A 25,882-nucleotide genomic window follows, 5' to 3' on the forward strand; every position below is an offset into this window, starting at 1 on the left:
TGAAAAACAATTTCATGTGTTAAAATTGTGTTTTCATATGTTTAATACTTGTTTCATTTGCAATCTAATGTTTTATAACCTAGGAAACTATAACAAAGTGAATGTTCTGTATAATAATAGTTTAAAAGTATCTTAACTATTGAAAACAAGCGTATTACTTAACTAAATGTTTGCAACTTGTTCTTTTCGCTATGAATTGATTGAAAACACTTGTGATATCTTTGAAAACCAATTTCGTGTGTTAAAAGTGTGTTTTGATATGTTTAATACTTGTTTTACAATCTAAGGTCTATTAATTGATTGAAACACCTATGATATCTTTGAAAAACAATTTCAAGTGTTAAAATTGTGTTTTGATATGTTTAATACTTGTTTCATTTGCAATCTAAGTATTTATAACCTACGAAACTATAAGAAAGTGAATGTTCTGTATAATAATAGTTTAAAAGTATCTTAACTATTGAAAACAAGCGTATTACTTAACTAAATGTTTGCAACTTGTTCTTTTCGCTATTAATTTATTGAAAACACTTGTGATATCTTTGAAAAACAATTTCAAGTGTTAAAATTGTGTTTTGATATGTTTAATACTTGTTTCATTTGCAATCTAAGGTTTTATAACCTTGGAAACTATAAGAAAGTGAATGTTCTGTATAATAATAGTTTAAAACTATCTTAACTATTGAAAACAAGCGTATTACTTAACTAAATGTTTGCAACTTGTTCTTTTCGCTATGAATTGATTGAAAACACTTGCGATATCTTTGAAAACCAATTTCGTGTGTTAAAAGTGTGTTTTGATATGTTTAATATTTCTTTTACAATCTTAGTCTATTAATTGATTGAAACACTTATGGATATCTTTGAAAAACAATTTCATGTGTTAAAATTGTGTTTTCATATGTTTAATACTTGTTTCATTTGCAATCTAAGGTTTTATAACCTAGGAAACTATAAGAAAGTGAATGTTCTGTATAATAATAGTTTAAAAGTATCTTAACTATTGAAAACAAGTGTATTACTTAACTAAAATGTTTCCAACTTGTTCTTTTCGCTATTAATTGATTAAAAACACTTGTGATATCTTTGAAAACCAATTTCATGTGTTAAAATTGTGTTTTTATATGTTTAATATATCTCTTACAATCTAAGGTCTATTAATTGATTCAAACACTTATGATACCTTTGAAAAACCATTTCATGTGTTCAAATTGTGTTTTGATATGTTTAATACTTGTTTTACAATCTAAGGTCTATTAATTGATTGAAACACCTATGATATCTTTGAAAAACAATTTCAAGTGTTAAAATTGTGTTTTGATATGTTTAATACTTGTTTCATTTGCAATCTAAGGTTTTATAACCTAGGAAACTATAAGAAAGTGAATGTTCTGTATAATAATAGTTTAAAAGTATCTTAACTATTGAAAACAAGCGTATTACTTAACTAAATGTGTTCAAATTGTGCTTTGATATGTTTAATACTTGTATTACAATCTAAGTTCTATTAATTGATTGAAACACCTATGATATCTTTGAAAAACAATTTCAAGTGTTAAAATTGTGTTTTGATATGTTTAGTACTTGTTTCATTTGCAATCTAAGGTTTTATAACCCAGGAAACTATAAGAAAGTGAATGTTCTGTATAATAATAGTTTAAAAGTATCTTAACTATTGAAAACAAGCGTATTACTTAACTAAATGTTTGCAACTTGTTCTTTTCGCTATTAATTGATTGAAAACACTTGTGATATCTTTGAAAAACAATTTCAAGTGTTAAAATTGTGTTTTGATATATTTAATACTTGTTTCATTTGCAATCTAAGGTTTTATAACCTAGGAAACTATAAGAAAGTGAATGTTCTGTATAATAATAGTTTAAAAGTATCTTAACTATTGAAAACATATCAAATTTCCTCAGATCTTCAGACTTGATCTCGGATACCAGCCTCTTGCTTCACCAAAGCTTGTCCTCCTGGGTCAAACGTCCACCTATAGAAATAATCAAATAAGGCATAGGTGTTAGTTTGCAAATTAATTTTACTAGGTTGCCATTTTTGTTTTTCTTTTGGTTTTGGCAACCTTGGACAAAGTTTCTCTTTTAATGGTTGTGTGTGGTCTCTAATCATCTTATGTATTTTAAAAGGTTCATTTGTGGTTACTTTCTCTTTAGGCATAAATCCTATAGAAAATGGTAACAACTTAAAAGGAGAAAGATGATTAAACCCACACATAACTTTAAAAGTAGAAATATCATGCAAGAATTTAAAGTGTGCAATTTAGTTGCAAGTTTTCCAAAGGAAATCCTCAAATCATGGTTTGCGAAATTTGGAACTTTATTCAACACTATGCTTGAAGATAAACCATGAAGATGTATCACTTCTCTAGAGAAGAGTTTATCCATAACCATGAAGATTGAATCACAACCTTTTGTTGTCCTAGGGAGTTTTAATATGAAATTTATATCTTCCCAAGGATCATTTGCAAAAGGTGAAGGAGTATAGAGTTCATGAGACATTGCCTTGGGTGTAGTTTGAAAACAAGAATTGTACCTAAGGTAATGTCTTTGAACTTCTTTTCTCATGGGGGACAAAAGTTTTCCTTTTAAAAGCTCTAGAGTTTTATCAACTCTAATTTGTCCCATGAGTTCTCCTTCATGAAAACTCTTTCTCTTATGTGTAAGGATAGTCTCGTTGTGACAACCATTGTTTATAAGGATTTGTACACTTTGCAATGGTTGTCTCAATAAGACATGACAAGTTTCTTTAGGCCCTACTTCACATAAAAATTTGTTTTAGTAGATGCTTATAAAAAACTTGACATTCACTTGGTGATATCCTAGCACATATGAGAAATAATCTATTTCATTTTTATCTATGCAAGCTTCTTTTAAAGACTCTTCTTTTTCACTTAGGCTTGCAAGTGTTCCTTTACAAAAGGTAAGGCTTTGAGGTTGTTCAGCAAGACACATATTTTCAAAGGTATTTTTAAATCTTTGGTCTTGTTGAATGACCTTGTGGGAAGGAACACTCTTCTCCCACGCCTTTTGTTCTTCAAGGGTCTTCTCATGCTTTTTTTTTTCTTCTTTTTCGTTAGCTTCCCTTTCGACTTCCCCTCTCTTCTTTTGTATTTTTCTTTCCTTTCTTTCTTTATGGGAAGTATACAATTTTTCTACCCTCATTTCCCAATCTAGGCAAGCTTCTATATTTTCTTTTCCATGGAAATGGGGTTGTTCTACCCTAACCTCTCTTGGGTTTTCTTGTTCTTTTCTATCTCCTCTATGTCTTTTAGGGGGTGCTTGATAATAATCATTTACTCTAATGCTTCCCTCCCCAAAAGAATCATGATCTTTAGAGATATATGCATGAGAAGGTAATTTTTTTAGAATGTGAGACTTCTCATCCTTTGCTTTAGTCAAAACATTAAGTTTAGTCTCACTCTCCAATTGTCTATATGCAATTGATTGCACAGTTTGTGAAACTTCTTTTAAAAGAGTTTTTAAAGATTTTAATTCACTTCCAATAGACTTTGTAGAATGAGAAGAAGAAGACATGGCTAAAGCTTTGTGTATACAAGTATTTTTACCTTGAGAGAACTTAGGAAAGTCAAAGAAGGTAGTTTTCCAGGTAAAGAAGGTGAGTCACAAAGGACTACTTAACTACCAAGTCTTTGCCTTAGCCAAAAACTATCCCCCAATGTCTTCACACAAAGTTTTCTCTTAGTAAACTACTTAGAACACAATTAAGTTGAGAAATCAATTTTTTTTTCAATGCAAGAAAACAATGTATGCTAACTAATTAACAAAGCTAGACGGTTTTAACAAAGCTTAAAACAACCACACATACAAAGCGTTACTAACTAAGCAAAAGAAAAGGCAATTACAAACAATTAACAATTGCTAATTAAGAATTCTATACTAGTCGGCCCTAGGTGAGGCTTCTTGGACACTTGGAGCCCTTGAAGACACATTCACCGTCTAAAACGTAATTAAGAGGTAATTAACACAAATTAAGTTGCAAGGAAATTAAGAAAACTCCCTTTGTTGAAACTCTCTGGAAATATGGATGAACATGACTTGACAAAACATGTATAGATTTAAAAAATTAAAGACTCAAAGCATAATATTAACCAAAATAATGAAAGCAATAAAGACTCAAAGCCTAAAAGAAAATAGCAACACAAAGGTGTATGGAATCCTATCACAAATTGCACAAGAACTTGTTCAAGATCAAATGAACAAGAGTGCTTCGGTTGGATCGTCCACAAAGCACACCAAGAACAAATTAAAATGTAAAAAACAGAAAGACAAGTAAGGAAAGTAAATGACAATATGAAATAAAGAAGAACTAAAATTTAAAAGACAAGGAGCTACTCATCTTGAAGAACCAAAGCTCATGATACCAAATGATGGCATTTTCATGAAGTTCTTCTTGAATCAATGTAGAGTATGGGGCGGAAGCAATGAATGAGAGTGAGCAAGATCCTCCTAAGAGTGGTGTTGATCTTGTAGGTGCATGATAAGTGTGGGTATTGAGTGGTTCGGCCAGCTCAAGGGAAAAGATGAAGGAATTGAAGTTTAGAGCCTAGGATTCTAGGGAGAAGCAAAGTTGAGCACAAATTAACAGCATAACTTTACTCACAATAAACTTGAAAATACAAGGTGTAGGCTCCTCCTTTTATAGGCTAAGGAGGACCATAATGCAATCCTAATGCTAGCCAAATGAAATGTAAATGTGAAGCACATGGGTGCACATGGCACATGGGTGCACAAATGAGCACATGGTGATGGAGGAGGGCCCAAGCTCACCACACGATGAAAGCCAAGCCTCCAAGACTAGACGGTCTAGCCTATGATGAGGAGCGTCTAGACTCAAAAAGGAGCGTCTAGGCCATGATGAGGAGCGGCTACATAAGGAGCGTCTAGGCCATGATGAGGATTCCTTCTAGACCGTCTAGCTTCACATACACATGGGTCAAAGCTACGGTTTTGGGAAGAGAAGACCTTTGTAATTGTTACATAAAGGCCCATTAGGGGTGCTTAGTAATTAGAGTAGTGTAGAAAGCATATTTGTGTGAACATTCTAGAAAGACCATGGAGGGGGGGGTGAGCATAAAAACTAGACACACCCCTCCCCATGTGCTCATTTGTGCACCCATGTGCCATGTGCACCCATGTGCTTCACATTTACATTTCATTTGGCTAGCATTAGGATTGCATTATGGTCCTCCTTAGCCTATAAAAGGAGGAGCCTACACCTTGTATTTTCAAGTTTATTGTGAGTAAGGTTATGCTGCCATTTTTGTGCACAAGCTTTACTTCTCCTAGAAATCTAGGCTCTAAACTTCAATCCTTTCACCTTCTCCCTTGAGCTGGCCGAACCACTCAAACACCATACCCATCATGCACCTACAAGGCCAACACAACTCCTAGGAGGGTCTTGATCATCTCACCCATTGCTTCCGCACCTTATTTTCTACTTTGATTCAAGAAGAACACATGAAAATGTCATCATTTGGTATCAGAGCTTTTGGTTCTTCAAGATGAGTAGCTTGGTCTTTTAAATTTTCAGTTCTTCTTTACTTCATATTGTCATTTAAATTCCATACTTGTCTTGCTGTTTTTTTACTTTTTAAATTGTTCTTGGTGTGCTTATGGAAGATCCAACCGAAGCACAATTGTTCAATTGATCTTGAACAAATTCTGTGCAGCTTGTGATAGGATTCCTTACACCATTGAGTGGCTGTTTTCTTTTAGGAATTTGAGTCCTTATTGCTTTCTTAATTTTGCTTCGTTTTATGCTTTGAGTCTTTATTTTCTGAATCTATAAATGTTGTGTCAAGTCATGTGAATCCATATTTGTCAACAATTCTTAGTAGTCCTATTATTGGCTTGATTGTTTCTTGCTTTTGGGTCTCTTTAAATTGTTTGAATCTGCTGTTCTTTGATCCTTTGGTGCCTTTTTTATTTTTAGTTTGAGTTCATAATTGTGTCTTAGTTCTTACACAATTTCCGTTCTTACAATTCCATTGTGTTAAATTTTGGTTATCTTGCTGTTTTTCCAGTTTTCCAGAATTCCCCTGTTTCATCTCTCTGTTCTGGCTGTTTTTGTTTCAAAAAAATATTTCCACTCATAGGAAATTTGTGATTCTCTGGAAAATGCAAGTTTGAAGTGTTACAAAAAGGACAAAAAAAAGAATTAGGTCAAAAGAAGCAACAGAAAAAAAATGATAAATCTTTTAAGATCAGAGTGCAAATCTGAAGCGCTCCAGCTGGCCTAACTGAACACCAATTTTGCAAAATTTATTAAAAAAAAATGGTGCATCCGTTTTGAGTGAATCCAAAGCCATATTTTAGATAAGATCCTGAATATCTTGCATAACAAATTTCAGAGCCAAATTCCAAAATTACAGATCAGCATAAATCGGGGAACAAACACATTTTCTGGCCCACAACATTTTCCAGTGGTGCTGTTTTTTATTTGGTCATCTAATCTAGTGCTTTTCTTTAGGAATTCTTTTTGTGTGCCAACCTTTATTTGAGTACCTTTAATTGTTTGCTTTAATTTCTTGAATCTCTTTCTAAGTTGTCATATTATAAATTCTTTTGGTGGTACTGTTTTCTTTCAAATTTGTTTCTTGCTTTTGTTCCTTGACCTCTCTTTTTGGGTGCTGGAATTTAATTTCTCCCTTGGTGCTTATGTGCATGGAATTTGACTTGGTTTAAGGTTTAGCCCTTGTGAATAGGTGCTGGAAATTGGAGAATTAAAGCCAACATTCTAAGGAGGAGACAAAGCCAAAGCCGAAACAAGCATTCTTGAGAAAACACTACAAACACTTGGAAGATCAACAAGCAAAGACAACAAGGAAGTGCACTAACCAAAAGAGGATCAACAAAGGGAGTTCTCTTATTTCCTTTGCAACTTGGTTTATTGTTAATTACCTTGTTAATTACGTTTAGACGGTGAGTGTGTCTTCAAGGGCTCAAAGTGTCCAAGAAGTCTCACCTAGGGCCGAATAGTATAGCATTCTTGATTAGTAGTTGTTACTTGTTTGTAATTTGCCTTTTCTTTTGCTTAGTTAGTGACGCTTTGCATGGTTATTTTGTTAAGTTTGTGTTAAACCGACTAGCTTTGTTGATTAGTAGCTTGCATTGTTTTCTTTCATTGAAAATTTGATTTCTCAACTTAATTGTGTTCTAAGTGGTTTACTAAGAGAAAGTTTTGTATGAAGACATTGAGGGATAGTTTTTGTTAAGTTTGTGTTAAACCGACTAGCTTTGTTGATTAGTAGCTTGCATTGTTTTCTTTCATTGAAAATTTGATTTCTCAACTTAATTGTGTTCTAAGTGGTTTACTAAGAGAAAGTTTTGTGTGAAGACATTGAGGGATAGTTTTTGGCTAAGGCAAAGGCTTGGTATTTAAGTAGTCCTTTGTGACTCACCTCCCTTACCTGGAAAACTACCTTCTTTGACTTTCCTAAGTTTTCTCAAGGTAAAATACTTGTATACACAAAGCTTTAGCCATGTCTTCTTCTTCTCATTCTACAAAGTCTATTGGAAGTGAATTAAAATCTTTAAAAACTCTTTTGAAAGAAGTTTCACAAACTGTGCACTTCCTTGTTGTCTTTGATTGTTGATCTTCCAAGTGTTTGTAGTGTTTATTTCAAGAATGTTTATTTCGGCTTTGACCTTGTCTTCTCCTTAGAATGATGGCCTTTAATCCTCCAATTTCCAGCACCTAGCAAAGGGCTAAACCTTAACCAAATCAAGTTCCCATTCACATAAGCACCGAAGAAGAATTAAATTCCAGCACCCAAATTAGAGATCAAAGAACAAAAGCAAGAAACAAATTTAATTGAATAAAACAATACCACCAAAAGGATTTAGATTGTGACAACTAGAAAGAGAATCAAGTAATTAAAGCAAACAAATAAAGGTACTCAATTAAAGGTTGGCACACAAAAGAATTCCTAAAGAAAAGCACTAGATTAGATGACCAAATAAAAAAACAGCACCACTGGAAAATGTTGTGGGCCAGAAAACGTGTTTGTTCCCCGATTTATGCTGATCTGTATTTTTGGAATTTGGCTCTGAAATTTGTTATGCAAGATATTCAGGATCTTATCTAAAATCTGGCTTTGGATTCACTCAAAACGGATACACCATTTTTTTTAATAAATTTTGCAAAATTGGTGTTCGGTTAGGCCAGCTGGAGCGCTTCAGATTTGCACTCTGATCTTAAAAGATTTATCATTTTTTTTCTGTTGCTTCTTTTGACCTAATTCTTTTTTTTTGTCCTTTCTATAACACTTTAAACTTGCATTTTCCAGAGAATCAAAATTTTCCTATGGGTGGAAATATTTTTCTGGATTAAAACAGCCAAAACAGAAAAGGTGAAAACAGGGGAATCTGAAAACTGGAAACAAAAACAGCAAGATACCAAAGTTTAGACACAATGGAAATTTGTGAAATAGAATTGTGTAGGATCTAAACACAATATGAACTCAAACTAAAAATTAAAAAGGCACCAAAGGAGCAAAGAACAGCAGATTCAAGCAAATAAAAAGACCCAAAATCAAGAAACAATTAAGCCAAATAAAAGGACTACTATGAATTGTTGACAATATGGATGAACATGACTTGACAAAACATGTATAGATTCAGAAAATTAGAGTAAATGATTATTATCAAGCACCCCCTAGAAGACATAGAAGAGATAGAAAAGAACAAGAAAACCCAAGAGGGGTTAGGGTAGACCAACCCCATTTCCATGGAAAAGAAAATATAGAAGCATGCGTAGATTGGGAAATGAGGGTAGAAAAATTGTTTGCTTCCCATAAAGAAAGAAAGGAAAGAAAAACACAAAAGAAGATAGGGGAAGTCGAAAGGGAAGCTAAAGAAAAAGAAGAAAAAGAAAAGCATGAGAAGACCCTTGAAGAACAAAAGGCGTGGGAGAAGAGTGTTCCTTCCCACAAGGTCATTCAACAAGACCAAAGATTTAAAAATACCTTTGAAAATATGTGTCTTGTTGAACAACCTCAAAGCCTTACCTTTTGTAAAGGAACACTTGCAAGCCTAAGTGAAAAAGAAGAGTCTTTAAAAGAAGCTTGCATAGATAAAAATGAAATAGATTATTTCTCATATGTGCTAGGATATCACCAAGTGAATGTCAAGTTTTTTATAAGCATCTACAAAAACAATTTTTTATGTGAAGTAGTGCCTAAAGAAACTTGTCATGTCTTATTGAGACAACCATTGCAAAGTGTACAAATCCTTATAAACAATGGTTGTCACAACGAGACTATCCTTACACATAAGAGAAAAAGTCTTCATGAAGGAGAACTCATGGGACAAATTAGAGTAGATAAAACTCTAGAGCTTTTAAAAGGAAAATTTTTGTCCCCCATGAGAAAAGAAGTTCAAATACATTACCTTAGGTACAATTCTTGTTTTCAAACTATGCTCAAGGCAATGTCTCATAAACTCTATACTCCTTCACCTTTTGCAAATGATCCTTGGGAAGATATAAATTTCCTATTAAAACTCCCTAGGACAACAAAAGGTTGTGATTCAATCTTCATGGTTATGGATAAACTCTTCTCTAGAGAAGTGATACATCTTCATGGTTTATCTTCAAGCATAGTGTTGAATAGAGTTCCAAATTTCGCAAACCATGATTTGAGGATTTCCTTTGGAAAACTTGCAACTAAATTGCACACTTTAAATTCTTATCATCCTCAAACGCATGGTCAAAATATATTTGAAAATCTAGCTCTTTCTACTATGCCTAGAATAATCATGAAGTGCACACACAACTCTAGAGGTGAGCAAACATACCATAAAGTAGTTCACAAAACTACTTATATTTCTACTTTTAAAGTTATGTGTGGGTTCAATCATCTTTCTCCTTTTAAGTTGTTACCATCTTCTATAGGATTTATGCCTAAAGAGAAAGTAACCACAAATTAACCTTTTAAAATACATAAGATGATTAGAGACCACACACAACCATTAAAAGAGAAACTTTGTCCAAGGTTGCCAAAACCAAAAGAAAAGCAAAAATGGCAACCTAGTAAAATTAATTTGCAAACTAACACCTATGCCTCATTTGATTATTTCTATAGGTGGACGTTTGATCCAGGAGGACAAGCTTTGGCGAAGCAAAAGGTTGCTATCCGAGATCAAGTCTGTAGATCTGAGGATAGATCTTTTCCCGAAGGAGGAGATGATGGACACCATCCAGCCACAACCATCCCCCTAGTTGAAGAAAAAGCTTTGGATTTGAGGACAAATCCTTTTCAAGAGGGAGGGGATGATGGAGGAGGGCCCAAGCTCACCACACGATGAAAGCCAAGCCTCCAAGACTAGACGGTCTAGCCTATGATGAGGAGCGTCTAGACTCAAAAAGGAGCGTCTAGGCCATGATGAGGAGCGGCTACATAAGGAGCGTCTAGGCCATGATGAGGATTCCTTCTAGACCGTCTAGCTTCACATACACATGGGTCAAAGCTACGGTTTTGGGAAGAGAAGACCTTTGTAATTGTTACATAAAGGCCCATTAGGGGTGCTTAGTAATTAGAGTAGTGTAGAAAGCATATTTGTGTGAACATTCTAGAAAGACCATGGAGGGGGAGGTGAGCATAAAAACTAGACACACCCCTCCCCATGTGCTCATTTGTGCACCCATGTGCCATGTGCTTCACATTTACATTTCTTTTGGCTAGCATTAGGGTTGCATTATGGTCCTCCTTAGCCTATAAAAGGAGGAGTCTACACCTTGTATTTTCAAGTTTATTGTGAGTAAGGTTATGCTGTCATTTTTGTGCACAAGCTTTACTTCTCCTAGAAATCTAGGCTCTAAACTTCAATCCTTTCACCTTCTCCCTTAAGCTGGCCGAACCACTCAAACACCATACTCATCATGCACCTACAAGGCCAACACAACTCCTAGGAGGGTCTTGATCATCTCACCCATTGCTTCCGCACCTTATTTTCTACTTTGATTCAAGAAGAACACATGAAAATGCCATCACATGGGGAGGGGTGTGTCTAGTTTTTATGCTCACCCCCTCCATGGTCTTTCTAGAATGTACAAATATGCTTTCTACACTACTTTAATTACTAAGCACCCCTAATGGGTCTTTATGTAACAAAGCCTTCTCTTCACAAACCGTAGCTTGGCCCATGTATATGTGAAGCTAGACGGTCTAGGACTCTTCATAGATGCTCCTTATGTAGCCGCTCCTCTTCATGGCCTAGACGCTCATCATCATGGCTAGACGCTCCTTTTTTAGGCTAAACGCTCCCATCATGGCTAGACGGTCTTAGTCTTGGAAGCTTGGCTTTCATAGTGTGGTGAGCTTGGGCCCTCCTCCATCACATGTTGACCCCAAGAAAATCAAAGTCATCCAAGAATGACCAACTCTACAAAATGTAAGTGATGTGAGAAGCTTTCATGGTTTAGCTAGCTTCTATAGACGCTTTGTGCCAAATTTTTCAAGCATAACTTCACCTCCTAATGAGCTTGTAAAGAAAGATATTACATTTCGTTGGAATGAAAAGCATGAACAAGCCTTTCAAAGGCTAAAGGCTCAACTTACCAATGCACTCAATCTAGCTCTACCAAATTTTGCTAAAACTTTTGAGATAGAGTGTGATGCATCGGGGGTTGGCATCCAATTGCTTATTTTAGTTAAAAACTTCATGGAACCACCCTTAACTATCTCACCTATGACAAAGAGCTCTATGCACTTGTGAGGGCCTTAAAGACTTGAGAACACTATCTTGTTTCAAAAGAATTTGTTATTCATAGTGATCATGAGTCTTTAAAATATTTGAAAGGCCAACACAAGCTCAATAAAAGGCATGCAAAATGGATGGAATTTCTTGAACAATTTTCTTATGTTATCAAATACAAGAAGGGAAGCATGAACATAGTGGCAGATGCTCTCTCAAGGAGACATGTGCTCTTTTCAAAACTTGGTGCTCAAATTCTTTGATTTGACAACATAAAAGAACTTTATCAAGAAGATCAAGACTTTGCATCAATCTTTGCTAAATGTGAACATAGAGCACAAGAAGGTTACTATGTGACCGAGGGGTATCTTTTTAAAGAAAGCAAACTTTGTATTCCCCAAGGTACACATAGAAAACTTCTTGTAAAAGAATCACATGAAGGGGGTCTCATGGGTCATTTTGGAGTTGATAAGACTCTTGATCTTTTAAAAGGAAAATTTTATTGGCCACACATGAAAAAGGATGTCCAAAGACATTGTTCTAGATGTATTTCATATTTAAAAGCAAATCTAAAACAATGCCTCATGGACTATATACCCCTTTACCGATTGCAAATGCTCCTTAGGAAGATATTAGCATGGATTTCATCTTAGGACTTCTAGGACTGCAAGAGGTCATGATTTCATCTTTGTGGTAGTGGATCGTTTTAGTAAAATGTCACATTTTATTCCTTGTCACAAAGTGGATGATGCTCAAAAATTATTACTTTTACGTTCTATAATGTCCATAGAGTTCAAATATTTTATATTTTGATGGATACCTTGTGTAGGCAAGTTTTACCATGTTTCATTATGTTTTACATAAAACAATGTTAGCTGCTTTTGAATAAATAGACAACCTTCATCACTAGTAAAAAAAATCCAACATTGCATCAATTTTCCAAATGAATCCTTGTACCATGATTCCCATGATTTTGGTTGTACCTATTTTATCCATGATGTGTGTCCATGTTTGCAAAAACTCTTTGCAAAGTCGTGCTTACCTTCAGAATGTGTACCAATGTTATTCTCCAAACACTAGACAATATATGCTAATTTTACCTTCTCTGAAGAAACTCCTTTTCTTTCTCCATGCAAGATTCCACTTCTATCTTATAGGAGACGTCCAACCAGGAAGAGAATCAAAACCACTATCTAACCAACAATTCACCTCCTCTAATCACATACCAAGCAAGATACAAATAATTGATCCATAATTACATGACCTGCAACCTATTTAATGTCCTTCGTCTGTCACTCCTAAAACCAATCCTCAAAAAGTGGAAGCATTGGTTGGCCTAAGGCTCTTACTAGAGGTATTTAATGTACTTGAAATCCCATCCCATTTATAATTTTTTGAGTTATCATCATTAGCCTATATTACTCCGTTCTATCCTCAATGTTCTCTATTTCTATTTCAAAAGATATCTTTGAAGCACTTGATCATCATGGATGATGACACCCTATGATAGTTGAAATGCAAGTTGTTGAAATGAGTAGTAATACATGGGGTTGGTTTCACCTCCTCTCTAGAACACTACAAGAAAATCATGAAATAGAAACCAATTTTTAGAGACCAAAATAGTTAGTTGCAATAGTAACTAAATTAGAGACCATTTTGAAAACTAAAACAAAAATTGGTTTCTAAATTAGTTTCTATTATTTTCTATTATTGTTAAATAGTTTCTAAATTGGTATCTAATTAACAACCAATGTTTTATCTACCAATTATTTAGTTTCTAAGTTTAGTCTCTAAAACCTTGGTTGCTAATTAGAGACCAATTTAGAAACTATTTAACAATAATAGAAAATAATAGAAACTAATTTAGAAACCAATTTTTGTTTTAGTTTCTAAAATGGTCTCTAATTTAGTTACTATTACAACTAATTATTTTGGTTTCTAAAAAATGGTTTCTATTTGATGATTTTCTTGTAGTGGAAGTGAGTAATACATGGGGTTGGTTTCACCTCCTCTCGAGAAGAGGTAATTTAATTTGTTGTTCTGAGTCTATCCTATCACAGTTTGTCCAAATAGTGAGGTGGATAGTCTTAAAGATCAGTTGCCTAAAATTCAGTCAGATACATGGTCTTGATTACAATGATACTCTACGTTGTAGATGTAGCCAACATCGCACAATCTACTTCCTTCTCACTATGGATGCAATTCACAATTGGCCACTATATCAATTGGATATGATTATTAGATTTTTCATGGAATAACATCTTGGGTTTGTAATTGAAAGGATCAAGTCTAGTTTACAAACTTAGTCTCTCGATAGGCCAAAATAGTCTACAAAAGCTTGGTTTGGGAAATCAGTCGCTTGTCTAGAGTTTTTTTGCAGGAAGGAAAGGAAGAGAAATAAATCAACACTTTTCTAGGTACATGTTAGGACACAAAGTAAGGATAGGATTTGGAAAGTTTATTATAGGAAAAATAAAAAATAAAGGTCGGTTATGAGTGGTTAGTAGTAGTTAGTAGCGGTTAGTAACGGTTAGTAGTAGTTAATAGCAGTTAGTGCGGTTAGTGGTCTTTAAATAAAGGCCAACCAGTTTAGTGAAGGGTACGTTTTGTGTATTCAGTTTGGTAGACAGGGAGGGAAATCCTGTGTAAAAGGAATAATCTTTTCCTTTGTGGGTGTTCTGAATGAAAAGTGCAGAATCAATAATACAGAGATTTATTCAGTAGATTTTGGTGTTCTTGGTTTATCTTTGAGTGCGTTTTCTTGGTTCATAACAAATTGGTTCGACCTGTCAGATCAAAAAAAAGTGAGGACGGAACAGAGAATCGTGGCTTTAGAGAAAGTAACCAGCAAACAGGGGAGGTTAATGGCAGAGATGAAGACAGACATTAACGGCTTAAAGACAGACATTAGCGGGCTAAAGGAAAGCATTCTAAAGATAAAAGAAATGTTGCAGGACATCAAGAAAGGGGACAGAATGTCAGAGGGATGAGAGAAATCTTCTGTTAATGATAAAGAGAAGAAGACCCAAGATGTGGGAGAAGGTTCAGATATGAAGAATCATATCCTCTGCAACGAAGCAAAAACAAAAAATGAAGTGAGATTTGTAAGAGAAACTGAAATGATAAGGGCATGGGATGCATCAATAAAGAAAGTAAAGACTATGTGTTGTAATGATCTTTTTCTTGAGAGGCCATTTATAGAGCTATCCAGTAAGAAAGTTGAAGATGGAGATGTAGCCAAGCATAATTTTTTCCCAAATTTAGATTTACTTCATAAGCATAATAAATCATTGTGGGATCAATATTTGATAATGAAGGTGGCTAGAACATCAATGACATCAGAATCTTGGAATTTCAACTTATTGGGTGCAGAGACTTTTATGCAAAACCCCCTCTCATTCCCACCACCACCTAAGCCTCCAAACCTAAATTTGCATGCAGTAGCCAATGGGTTCCCTCCCTATGATAGACAATATCACAACACTTTCAGGAAGTGTAGATAAAGATCATGGTGTTGAAGATGAGCCACGGAACCAAGGTTCCACTGTTCCAACCTTGAGGACAAGGTTGTTTTGTCGGAGGGGAGTAATGTTATGACACAAAGTAAGGATAGGATTTGGAAAGTTTATTATAGGAAAAATATAAAATAAAGGTCGGTTAGAAGTGGTTAGTAGTAGTTAGAAGCGGTTAGTAGTAGTTAGAAGCGGTTAGTAGTGGTTAGTAGTAGTTAATAGCGGTTAGTGTGGTTAGTGGTCTTTAAATAAAGACTAACCGGTTTAGTGAAGGGTACATTTTGTGTATTCAGTTTGGTAGACTGGGAAATCCTGTGTAAAAGGAATAATTTTTTCCTTTGTGGGTGTTCTGAATGAAAAGTGCAGAATCAATAATACAGAGAATTATTCAGTAGATTTTGGTGTTCTTGATTTATCTTTGAGTGCGTTTTCTTGGTTCGTAACAGTACACTAGACTGTTCTCAGTTGGATTGGTTGAACCATCCAGTCCAGACCAATTTTAATAACTATGGTTCAAATTATCAAATTGCATACATCTAAACAAAGTCTTTGGGCGACTTCAGATCCAGTTCATGTGTTCCAAGCTTGGTGATTTATGTGTCCAGCCTGAGGGGGAATGCTAGAAAAGTTGTTTTCTGTTGTATACTGATTACACCTATCTTTTCCAATATAGTCAATAACTATGTGTGTATGGACACACACACACACACACATATATATATATATATATATATATATAATTCAGCTGAGGCACACTCGAGCTTTATCCACATTTCCAAAAGTCTCAACTACAGGAAAAAAAACAACAAATGCTAGTGTTCATATAAAACAGCAGCTAAGTTAGTGCGTAGCCTAAAATAAGGGCATGGTACAATGCAAAGATGTCATGTAAAGTTAAAACACCAACCAAACAGGAGACCCAGGCAAAAAAAATAGCAAGAAAAGGGGACTCGATCAGGGGATGGTCTGAAACAGCCTAAAGAATCTCATGGTGGCTGACAACAGTGGCCAGAGACCAGAGATGCACAGTCAGACAGTAGGAACTGGGTAAAAAGAATTAGAAACGAGGAAGAATCTGCAGACTCTGTAAATCGCACAGAAAAAGTTCATTTTGATACATTTTAACAATTAGTTAAAATTAAATTATTAAAATAAAACAATGATTGAGTACATTGAGCAGCAACTGCTTATATGCTAAAAAAAGTTCTGATGAAGACATAGGTATAACAAAATAGATAACTATAGGATAAACTGAATAAACATGCATCAGAGAGCAATAATGATGTCTCGACTGTAACAAATATATAGAATACAAGTCATAAACACGTCAGAGTAGACATATACCTGTTCAATTGAAGTAGAATCAGTATTTGTCTGCTCCTGTGTATCATTGGATTCACCATCAGCTTGACCTCTGTCATCATGAATCATATCTTCAGGTTTTTCATCAACATTACCCAACACTATATTATCATTCAAGCCTTTTATATCTGCAGGAAGCTGGCCAGACTTCAATGCCTGCAATCATGTACACTGATTAGATGTACAGCATCATTACAGTCTTTTTCATAATAGATTAAATAATTAAATGAGGAAAAATCAGTTTACAACAGTTAAAACCATTCTTAGTTTACACCATTGTTGAAATTAATAAGTATCACATTTATATACATTAAAATTAACATGATATGTAATTTTGGAACATATTAAATTAAGGGCTATATTAATAAGTATTCTTATATTGTTGTTCAAATAAAAAGCATACTTAAGATATTCATCAGTGTAAGAATGGTATGTCTTAACACTGTCAATCAACTGCTTCTCAATTTAAATTAGGACGAATCAACATTTTTTCAGTTTGAAGATACAATATCATGAATCAAGGAAATAACCAGAAAAATAAGACTCTCTAAACCAAATGATAAAAAAACAATTACCCTTCTCTTTCTGTAAACCACTAAAGAAAACCCTCAACTTATGCCAACCCAATTCAACCTACCCCACTCAGAAAATAATCCAATCTACATAGTCTATGCCAGCAAGTAGCAAGGTTGACAAAAAAACTGAGTGTGGGTCAGTGTTTCTAAAGCTCTAGTGACATGTGACACATTTCATAGAGTCTTCCTGCAGATCATCCCTCTATTAGCAGGTCATTAGTTACAAATTATCCTATCATATTTATTAAAGGAAAAGAAAGAATAGGGTAAATCCCTTGTGTATATTGAACACATAGGGTTATGTTTATATAGGAAAAAGAAACATATGGGCTAAGCCCATTACATAAATATGAGATATCTAACAATATCTATAATATCTCATAATATCAAATAATATCTAATAATATCTAACAATATTATTTACAATAATCTAAATATAACGTTAAGCAAGAGTATGACAAACAAATATTTAAAATCCAATAAGAGATTGTCTAATTTAGAAAAGTAAGCACCTTTTCAAGTCTAGCAACCTCCTCAAGAGTCTGAGAATTCACAATGGCAGCCTGCATAAAGAAGAAACACGTCAAACCACAGGTAACCAAACTTAGCAGTTATCAGAGTGTGTCCCTCTGCTTTGCACTTTGGGAATAGCTTCCAATGGTTTGCTGTAAAGATATCGATAGAAGAAAGAAGGGAATCTTCTCATCTACAATTTAGCAAAGTGCATCAACGGATGAAAGAGAGAACACATTATAGATCTGAATTGAGCATGAATGCATGTTGGGTATGTGACATGTTCAGCCCTACTGTGATAGGCCTTAAATAAAATGACGAGTTCAAGTATCATCATTGTACCTTGATAGCAGTAATTTGCTCAGGTGTGGGAGCAACCACTTTGGGCGTCTGTTGTTCCTCAGCTGCTTCTGAAACATTTGGAGTTTTAGCAGGTGAAAATGGTTTGGGTGGTGTCCTTTTAATTTCTTCCATAACTTCTTCCGAGGCAAACAAGCTTTTGGCTTCCAACCGTTCCTATTAATTTAAAGAAACCATAAAAAGAATGAAATATAATAGAAGGGCATATGCAATTGGAAATAAGAAATAGACCTGACTATAATCGTTCTCCTTTTTAATAACATTGGTAGATACAAAAGCCTTGCGATCCTATCTTTCATATTTCAAACAACAAGCCCGATAAAAATAGTACGGTTAGTGGGAAAAAAAGCATTACCTTATTTTTCACTTTCTTGAAATCTAAAACCCGGAGGGATTTCAGTTTGTTAATAACATAAAGCCTATAATTTGGTTTCTTTGTAATATTGTTGTCCAGCAGACTAAGGAACTGCAGCTTTGGAATGGATGCTAAAGGATCAATCTCTACCAAGTTTACAATTCTGTTGTTAGTGAGGACTAGTGTGTGTAAGTTTGGCAAGAACTCTGCAATGAAAATGACAGAAGGGGCAAGGTCACTAAAATGAGGAAATTAAAAGAAAGAATGTGCAGTTCAAAGTTCAAAAACTGTACCTCCAATGCTGGGATTAATTCTAGTAATCCTGTTGTTATTAATGATACTTCTTTAACAGCACCTACCAACACAGACACCACTTCTATAGCAGCAACTACAACAATAAAGAAATGGAGAAGAAGGAAGGCTTGAACAGGGGTTTTATGGAGTATTCAACTTTTGGCCTACGATCAAATTTCTTGTCTGTACTTTCATTGGAATTGATGACTTGCCCTTTGTCCACTAGGTAATGAGTCTAAATTGGGTGTACAGATCTTGGGTTGGGTCAACCTATCATTATCAAACTCAAAATACAAGCAGCACACACTAAAAGAGATTTGAACATATAGAGATAAGGCACCGAGTACATCTAACTGAGAAAAAACGCCACATTCAAAATATTGAAAAGCAGTACCCTTTTGTACTAGCACATGGGATGTGTGATTAAACAATATGGAAAGAAAGTTTAATAGTTATGGAATTAGCTCCGTCTTGATTCAAACCACAACTTTCAAACAAGATAAGTTAAGCAGCATATATATTTCTGTTCTGTCAAAATTGCTAGCAGTTATATGCAAAAGTGCTATTTAATATAGATAAAAAAGTTAACAATTTTGGTATAGTGAACAAACTCTTTTCAAATAATGGTTGCCGGCTTTTGAGAAGGAAAAAGGTATAAAACAAAAGCAATGGGAGGGGGAAGCAGGTAAAGAAAAAAATAATGTGTACTTCAACTACCAAAAGTCTCCACAGGAGCAAAACCCATCCTTGAAATGATGAAATCGATATCGATCTCTCATTATAAGCTCCCTTGAGGTGACCAAAGACAACAACTTTATTACCAAGTGACAATCGTTGCAAACACGAAGATTCTTCATTACATGTATAGGCATCCAAGATGGCAAACTAAGCAACCCAAAAGCAAAAGCAAGCTTTTCACTATGGTATTTTTTACTCCTATGAGCAGAAGAGACAACACCAACATATCTTCCTGTATCTTCTACTTTCTTCATCATCTCCTCCAGTTTTATATAAATCTCCTTTATTTGTGGATGACTAGTGTCATCTACAGTGAACACATGTACCCCGTTATCAACCTCAATCCAGCTACAACCTGGACTCTTCCGAATTCCTTTCACTTTCATCAACTTTCTCATATCAGCAACATTTTCTAACTCCCCTAACTCTGCGTATATATTTGCTAGAAGGACATAACCTCCAGAATCTTCAACATTTAATTCCATCAACTTCTTCATGGCAGTTTCAGCTAGTCTTGAATCATGATGGATTCGGCACGCTCCTAGTAGAGCACTCCAAACAGTTGCATTTGGCTTAAAAGGCATTCCATCTATTAAATTCTTGGCCTGGTCTAGTAACCCTGCAGATCTACCATACAAGCAAAGTGCTCATTTGTTGGAGAAATGCCAAACATTTGAGTCATGGAATCATAATAATGTTTCCCTTCAGCTACAAGCCCCATGTGGCTGCACCCAGATAAAACAGCAACATAGCTTATATGGTCAGGTTTGCATCCTGTCCTCAACATATCCTCAAATGTTTCAATTACTTTCTTGCCTATACCATTTTGAGCAAAGGCTGCCATCATGGCATTCCAGGAAATCAGGTTTTTCACATGTATTGAGTCAAAAACTTTTTGTGCTTCTTTGATTTGTCCACATCTTGAATACATAGTGACAATACTATTTGCGACTGTAACATCCGAACTGAGCCCAAACTTCATGGCATGAGATATGACTTGTGTCCCAAGTTTTACAGTTGCCAAGTCAGCACAAGCCCGGATAAAGGTTGCAAAAGTGACCCAATCCGGTTTGATTGCTTTCCTTCTCATCCAAACATACAATTTCATCCCTTCTTCCGTGAAGCCGTGCTGAAAATATGTGCTTAACATGGAATTCCAAGTTATGACGTTTCGCTCAGGCATAGTATCAAAACATTGGCGTGCCCCGTCAATGTCTCCGTTCTGAGAGAATGCACTAATCATGGCCGTCCATGATATGGTATCTCTAAGTGGCATCAATGTAAATGCAAGGCCAGCTTTCTCAGTATCACCACACTTTGCATACATTGTAATGATTGCATTCCCTATAGGAACAGAGGATTCCATCCCACTTTTGATTGAATATCCATGAAGTAGCTCTCCAGGGGCAGCATAATTCTTACCCGAACAAACCCCAAGTACTGTGGCAAGAGTGAAATCATCCAACACCACAGAATCCAATCTCATTTGGTTAAATAGTGCCAAAGCATCTTCGCCAAGTCCAAATTGTGCCACCCCAGCAATCAAACAAGTCCAAGAAACTTGATTACGTTCCCCTGCACTGTCAAAAACACGCGTAGCCAGTCCTAAGTATCCACATTTGGCATACATGTCGATGAGACCACTTCCCAAAAATGCATCCAGGCTATGTTCCATTCGAAGAATTCGAGCATGCAAATGGGCACCCCATTGTAGATCAGAAATGTTGGCACATGCGCTGAGTACACTACCATAAGTCATGAAAATGGGTCTAAAACCTAGATTGCACATCTCCACGAACATACTAAGACAGCGTACTACAAGGCCGTGTTGAGAGAACACTGATATCAGTGTGTTCCATGAAACGTTGTCACGTTGAGGCATTCGGTTGAACGCTCGGAGAGCTTCAAAGGGTCCATATAATTGAGAATATCCATAAATCATACTGTTCCAACAAAGCAAACTCGGGCTTTCAATGTCAAGGAAAACAGCCTTAGCCAAACGGATTGCTCCACACTTAATATACATATCAACAAGGGAGTTATGAATGCAAGTTTGGGCTCCTAAATGTAACTTGATGAGATGGGCGTGCAACTGAAGAGCCAACTGAGTGGAGGCAAGGCAAGCACAAGCCTTCATTGTACAAGTATAGGAAAAGGGGTCAAAGTTTTGAATTTCATGATCAGATTCTCAAAGCTTTGACTTGAAAGTTTTGATGCTATGAGCAGAGAAGCCGTTTTGACAATAACCAGATATCATTGTGGTCCAAGAAACAGAGTCTCTCATTCTTACAGGCATTTCATCGAACAAGTTCTTTGCTTCCTGCATCTGACCAGAATGGACGAGTGCATGGAGCATGGTGTTCCAGGTAAAGGTGTTGGCGTGACTGGTCTGGCAAAAAACACGAAAAGCATCATCTAGCATGGCGCAGTTGGAGTACATGTGCAATAGATTATTGAGTAAGAAAAGGGAAGCGTCCAAGCTAGAGAGTATGAGTTGGGCATGAAGTTTGCGAGCAATGAGTGGGGATTTGAGGGAAGTCCCACACTGCTTGAAAGCATCGTAAAACTTTTGAGATAGTTGCATGTAAGACATTTGCTTTACTTGCTCCACAGTTGGAGCAATACAGTTATAATAATTCACCATCACTTTCATATCTTGTCTTTCTTCTAATCAAATTCAAATCTCAATCATTTCCTTCATCAACTAACAATTTTGAAGACATATAGCCCATCCATTCCGAAATTATAACATCCACCTCTTCATCAGAGTACTATAAGTTGATAATTTAGGTTTTATATTTGTTTTTTTATTGACTTTATACTATCCAGGTTTGTTGAGTACTATAAGTTGTTACTACTAACTACGATTAGTGTATGATTTTTTGTTTTCTTTTCTGTTTTTCAGCTTATGTGTGTGTATGCATATAAAATATTATAATAGTGTTCACCCCCTATCAACTAATCCCACTTTTGGGGTCAGCCACTCCACTCTGCTATCCGGGAATGATAACTACAGCATGAACACATTACACATACTGAAGAGTACTGTATACTAGGTAAAGCTATGGTATAAAGTATGGCGTTAATGAAAAAAATTAAAAAGCATATATTGGCCAAAGGAGCCTACCTCGACTCATCCATGCAATACAACAACAACATCAGACAAGTTATTGGCTTTCACAACCTCATTTGCCTGCTCCCAAAAGAAAGTAACTAATTGAAACGAAGTATTCAAGGTAAAAATGTGCAACAACTTATTCACAATCTCAACCTTTAAACTTATAGAACAACATCATAAGAACTCAACTCTTTGCTTTCTACATCCTACCAAAAATTAAAAAATTAAACAGAAAAAGAGGAGCCACTAGTATTACAAAATGTTAAGCAAAGTAATACAATCCTCCAAGAAAAGTTTATAATAATCCACTAAGAACCACTGGTATTACAATGCTTTATGAGTAAAGGAAACAGAAAAGGCGTAACAAGGATTCTTGCAGTCTTTCAAAGAGTACAGATAATGATGATTGACACCATCACTCATTTTTAAAGGAAAGGCAAATTAGTAAAAAAATATTATATTTCACAACCTCAGGAAAAATGATGCAGAGAGAAAGGGGATCAATTAAAATTAAAGGTTAGGTTGCTATTTGGTCAGCTATAGACAAGCACTATTCATTCTACCGTATGTCATAATTATGATTCGAAAATATAGTTGCATGGATATATAGTATATTACATACACTGTATCATAAAATGAACTCAAAACCGATACAATAGCCCAAATATTGTATTCTTATCTTCAACAAGCACAGGATAAGATAATAATATCACACATCCATTGGGTTATATAGCCCTTTAGAACTAAATCTAGCATGAAAGCCAATACACATATAGCTTGCCTCAAGTTTTCTGCATTTCTAAAAAGGGAATAATTGGCTTGTAAAGCCATGGATGCATCTAAGAAGATCCAAAAGGAAGGCCCATTTTCTGTAATAGTTCTACAAAATAGAAAATTGAGTGTTTTTTAGTTACAACCTCACATGAAAACTAAGTGGGGTCCAAATGAAATTTATGATCTTTGACAATTACCTGCAGGGCAATGTCACTCACTGGCATCAATTGCGTACACCTGGCAAGACAAACATTCCACAACATCATGCATGTCAAATGCTTTTGTGATGGAAAAAAAATGTTTGAAACAAGTACATTAAAAGCTTAAACAAAGGCATAAGGTTCCAAGAATACAGCAATATATAATATTAATCCCAAAGATAAAAGTGCATAAGATCTTCCTCTGTTTAAAAATATAGAACAGAAGGTGAGATAAAAAAAAATGAAGAAATAGAGGGCTTAAAGCAAAATATAGATTTTATCACCAAAAAAATATAATAGCAATCCATTTGTATTAACTAAAATGACATGAACATTAGTTTGAAAGACCATACCCGCTTTGCACCAGCTTGAGCACAAAATATAGAAAGAATTCCTGTACCACATCCAACCTGAAAGAATAAGATTAAGGAGCAGGAAGGACAGGAAAAACCATAAGAAACTTAAATCTAGAAGAACTTAGCAAAACAAGCAAATTATGAATGATAGCATGAGATATCAATGATTTGATATTTAACACAAATATCATGCATCTCCCTCCACAAGGGTCCCATAGGCAATGTACTAACCTATCTCAATTGAAAAATGGCCTCCATTAAGGCCAAAAGTTATCGAAATCAGGTTTTAAATAGCACACAATAGAGTCTATAGCAGTGTAGCAGAGAGCAACAGCCCCTGCCGCTAAAGGGGCTTCTTAGCAGTTGTGGCAGCACCAACCACCATTTAGTGTTTATTTAAAAACTACCTTCTAACAAAGACATTAAACCTTTTTTGGAGGGATATTTCTGGGATTTAAATTTCCAGATTTGAAGTATAAAGATGTAATTAGATGATGACTAAAAATTTAATCTAGGAAGCTTGTATTTTTCTTTTGTTGATGTTTAGTTTTGTGCTTTGTTTAAGACACCAATGAAATTTTATAGTTGATTATAAATGCTATTAATTTTGAGTAGTTTTAATAAATTTTGAGAATCTACATGCACAACATATACATTATATATACTGAAAAAGAATGGTTTTTAATAACAATTAAGTAGAAAATTCATGTTTTTGCAATTACAATTATTATATCTCATATAGCAAGGATTCCAAGATGAAAAACAGAATCTTCATATTTAATAGTTATGATAAGTAGATCTTTATTTTTAAAAAATTAAAAAAGAGGATAATTGAGTGTAAGGATAGGAATTAGCCCCCCACTTATCAAAAAGAAAAAAGAGTACTTTAGGATGAAAAAGATATGGACAGCAGGAAATTTCGGGCATTTAAAAGAAAACGAAGGAAATATGAGTTTGGGTCATTTTGGGAGAGTTCCCATCAAACCTGATTCTGTCAGTAAAAATTGAATAAAAAAGATAAAGGGACAATTAGGAGCTAAGGAAGCAAACAGATAATGTTAGCTTTCTGTCTCCCTTTAGGTGAGTGAGAGTTTTCCATTTATTTACATATAAAGCTTGAGGTTCCGTTTCCTCACAACACACTGGATAGCTAAAAGAGAGATGTACTGGGGATTTGTAATAGAAGCAATTCCACTGGCGACCTTTCAGCACATAGTTCATTTTCTATTGAAAGTATATCAAACCCTTCGCAATCCCAAACTCCCAACATGCCTTTTAAAGGCATCTCTAGAAATGAGTTTGGTGAAAGGGTGAGAACAATCATTTCAAGTACCATACTAGGATTAGGGTTCCACGACTCCTGTCTGCTACAGGAATTGGGTCATTGAAGTACAGAGTTTTTCAATTACTAATTTTGACTAAGATTCTATTAGTGGAGTACAGTAATCCGAGAATTATTCCTGGTGCGGCTATAGTAGTCGGGAATCCCCTTGAAAACTTTAGATAGTACATTGTTATCTGAAGAAACAGAAATGACCATTTGCAGAGTATATAAAAAAAAAAAGAGAAAATATATGAATTAAATTGCAGTGATAGCAAGTGGCGGCATGGAAAAGAGGGAACAGAAAAATTACTTTACTTTGCCTAAAATGAAACTCTGCATGATTGCTTCCCCGTAAGTTTCAGTACGCACGCGATCCTGCATCGGAAAGCATGATGTGAATAGAGAGAATGAGTGTTGGTGAGAAAGATGAAATGAGAGAAGAAGAGGAAGAGAGAGAGGAACCTTGATCATCTCCAGGTGGATACCGAGGTGAGCGTAGGAATGGAAGTAGGCGACGTCGAAATCAGTGCAGGAGGCCGGTGGTGGTGCGGTTGCGATTGGTCGAAAACCGTGACGGAGTGAGAGAAAGAGGAGACACGTGGCCTGCGAGTGGATGTTCCAGATTACCTTGATAAGGGGGAGACAACTCCGTCCCCTGTTTTACCA

At 35.3% G+C, this 25,882-nt stretch overlaps 1 protein-coding gene and 1 pseudogene across 4 annotated transcripts; both read right to left on the reverse strand.

The window, feature by feature from the left end:
* Positions 1-1,756: 1,756 nt before the first annotated feature.
* LOC137820355 (U2 small nuclear ribonucleoprotein A'-like) lies at positions 1,757-25,800 on the reverse strand. 4 transcript variants are annotated; one of them, XM_068624404.1, is made up of 11 exons: positions 25,679-25,800; positions 25,527-25,591; positions 23,890-23,946; positions 23,534-23,573; positions 23,344-23,442; positions 22,572-22,637; positions 18,413-18,618; positions 18,040-18,213; positions 17,697-17,747; positions 16,592-16,765; positions 1,757-1,993 (listed from the first exon to the last, which is right to left on the reverse strand). In XM_068624404.1, the coding sequence occupies exons 6-11, from the start codon at positions 22,579-22,581 to the stop codon at positions 1,982-1,984; spliced, it is 627 nt and encodes a 208-aa protein (XP_068480505.1). In that variant the 5' UTR covers positions 22,582-22,637; positions 23,344-23,442; positions 23,534-23,573; positions 23,890-23,946; positions 25,527-25,591; positions 25,679-25,800; the 3' UTR covers positions 1,757-1,981. The 4 variants fall into 4 exon arrangements, with proteins under 4 accessions (XP_068480505.1, XP_068480504.1, XP_068480502.1 ...); XM_068624403.1 differs by having other exon boundaries at positions 1,757-7,748; XM_068624401.1 differs by lacking the exon at positions 1,757-1,993 and adding an exon at positions 13,574-16,035.
* On the reverse strand, positions 19,395-22,565 carry LOC137820354 (pentatricopeptide repeat-containing protein At2g13600-like; annotated as a pseudogene).
* Positions 25,801-25,882: the final 82 nt, after the last annotated feature.

The sequence above is a fragment of the Phaseolus vulgaris genome, chromosome 9 (assembly GCF_000499845.2).
Source record: "Phaseolus vulgaris cultivar G19833 chromosome 9, P. vulgaris v2.0, whole genome shotgun sequence".
Taxonomy (NCBI): domain Eukaryota; kingdom Viridiplantae; phylum Streptophyta; class Magnoliopsida; order Fabales; family Fabaceae; genus Phaseolus; species Phaseolus vulgaris.

Coding starts and splice junctions, on each gene's coding strand:
- LOC137820355 (XM_068624402.1), bottom strand. Junction 18,214..18,412: donor TCAAGAAAGTGAAAAATAAG/GTAATGCTTTTT, acceptor TTAAATTAATAG/GAACGGTTGGAAGCCAAAAG. Junction 16,036..16,591: donor ATTCTACTTCAATTGAACAG/GTATATGTCTAC, acceptor TTTTTCCTGTAG/TTGAGACTTTTGGAAATGTG.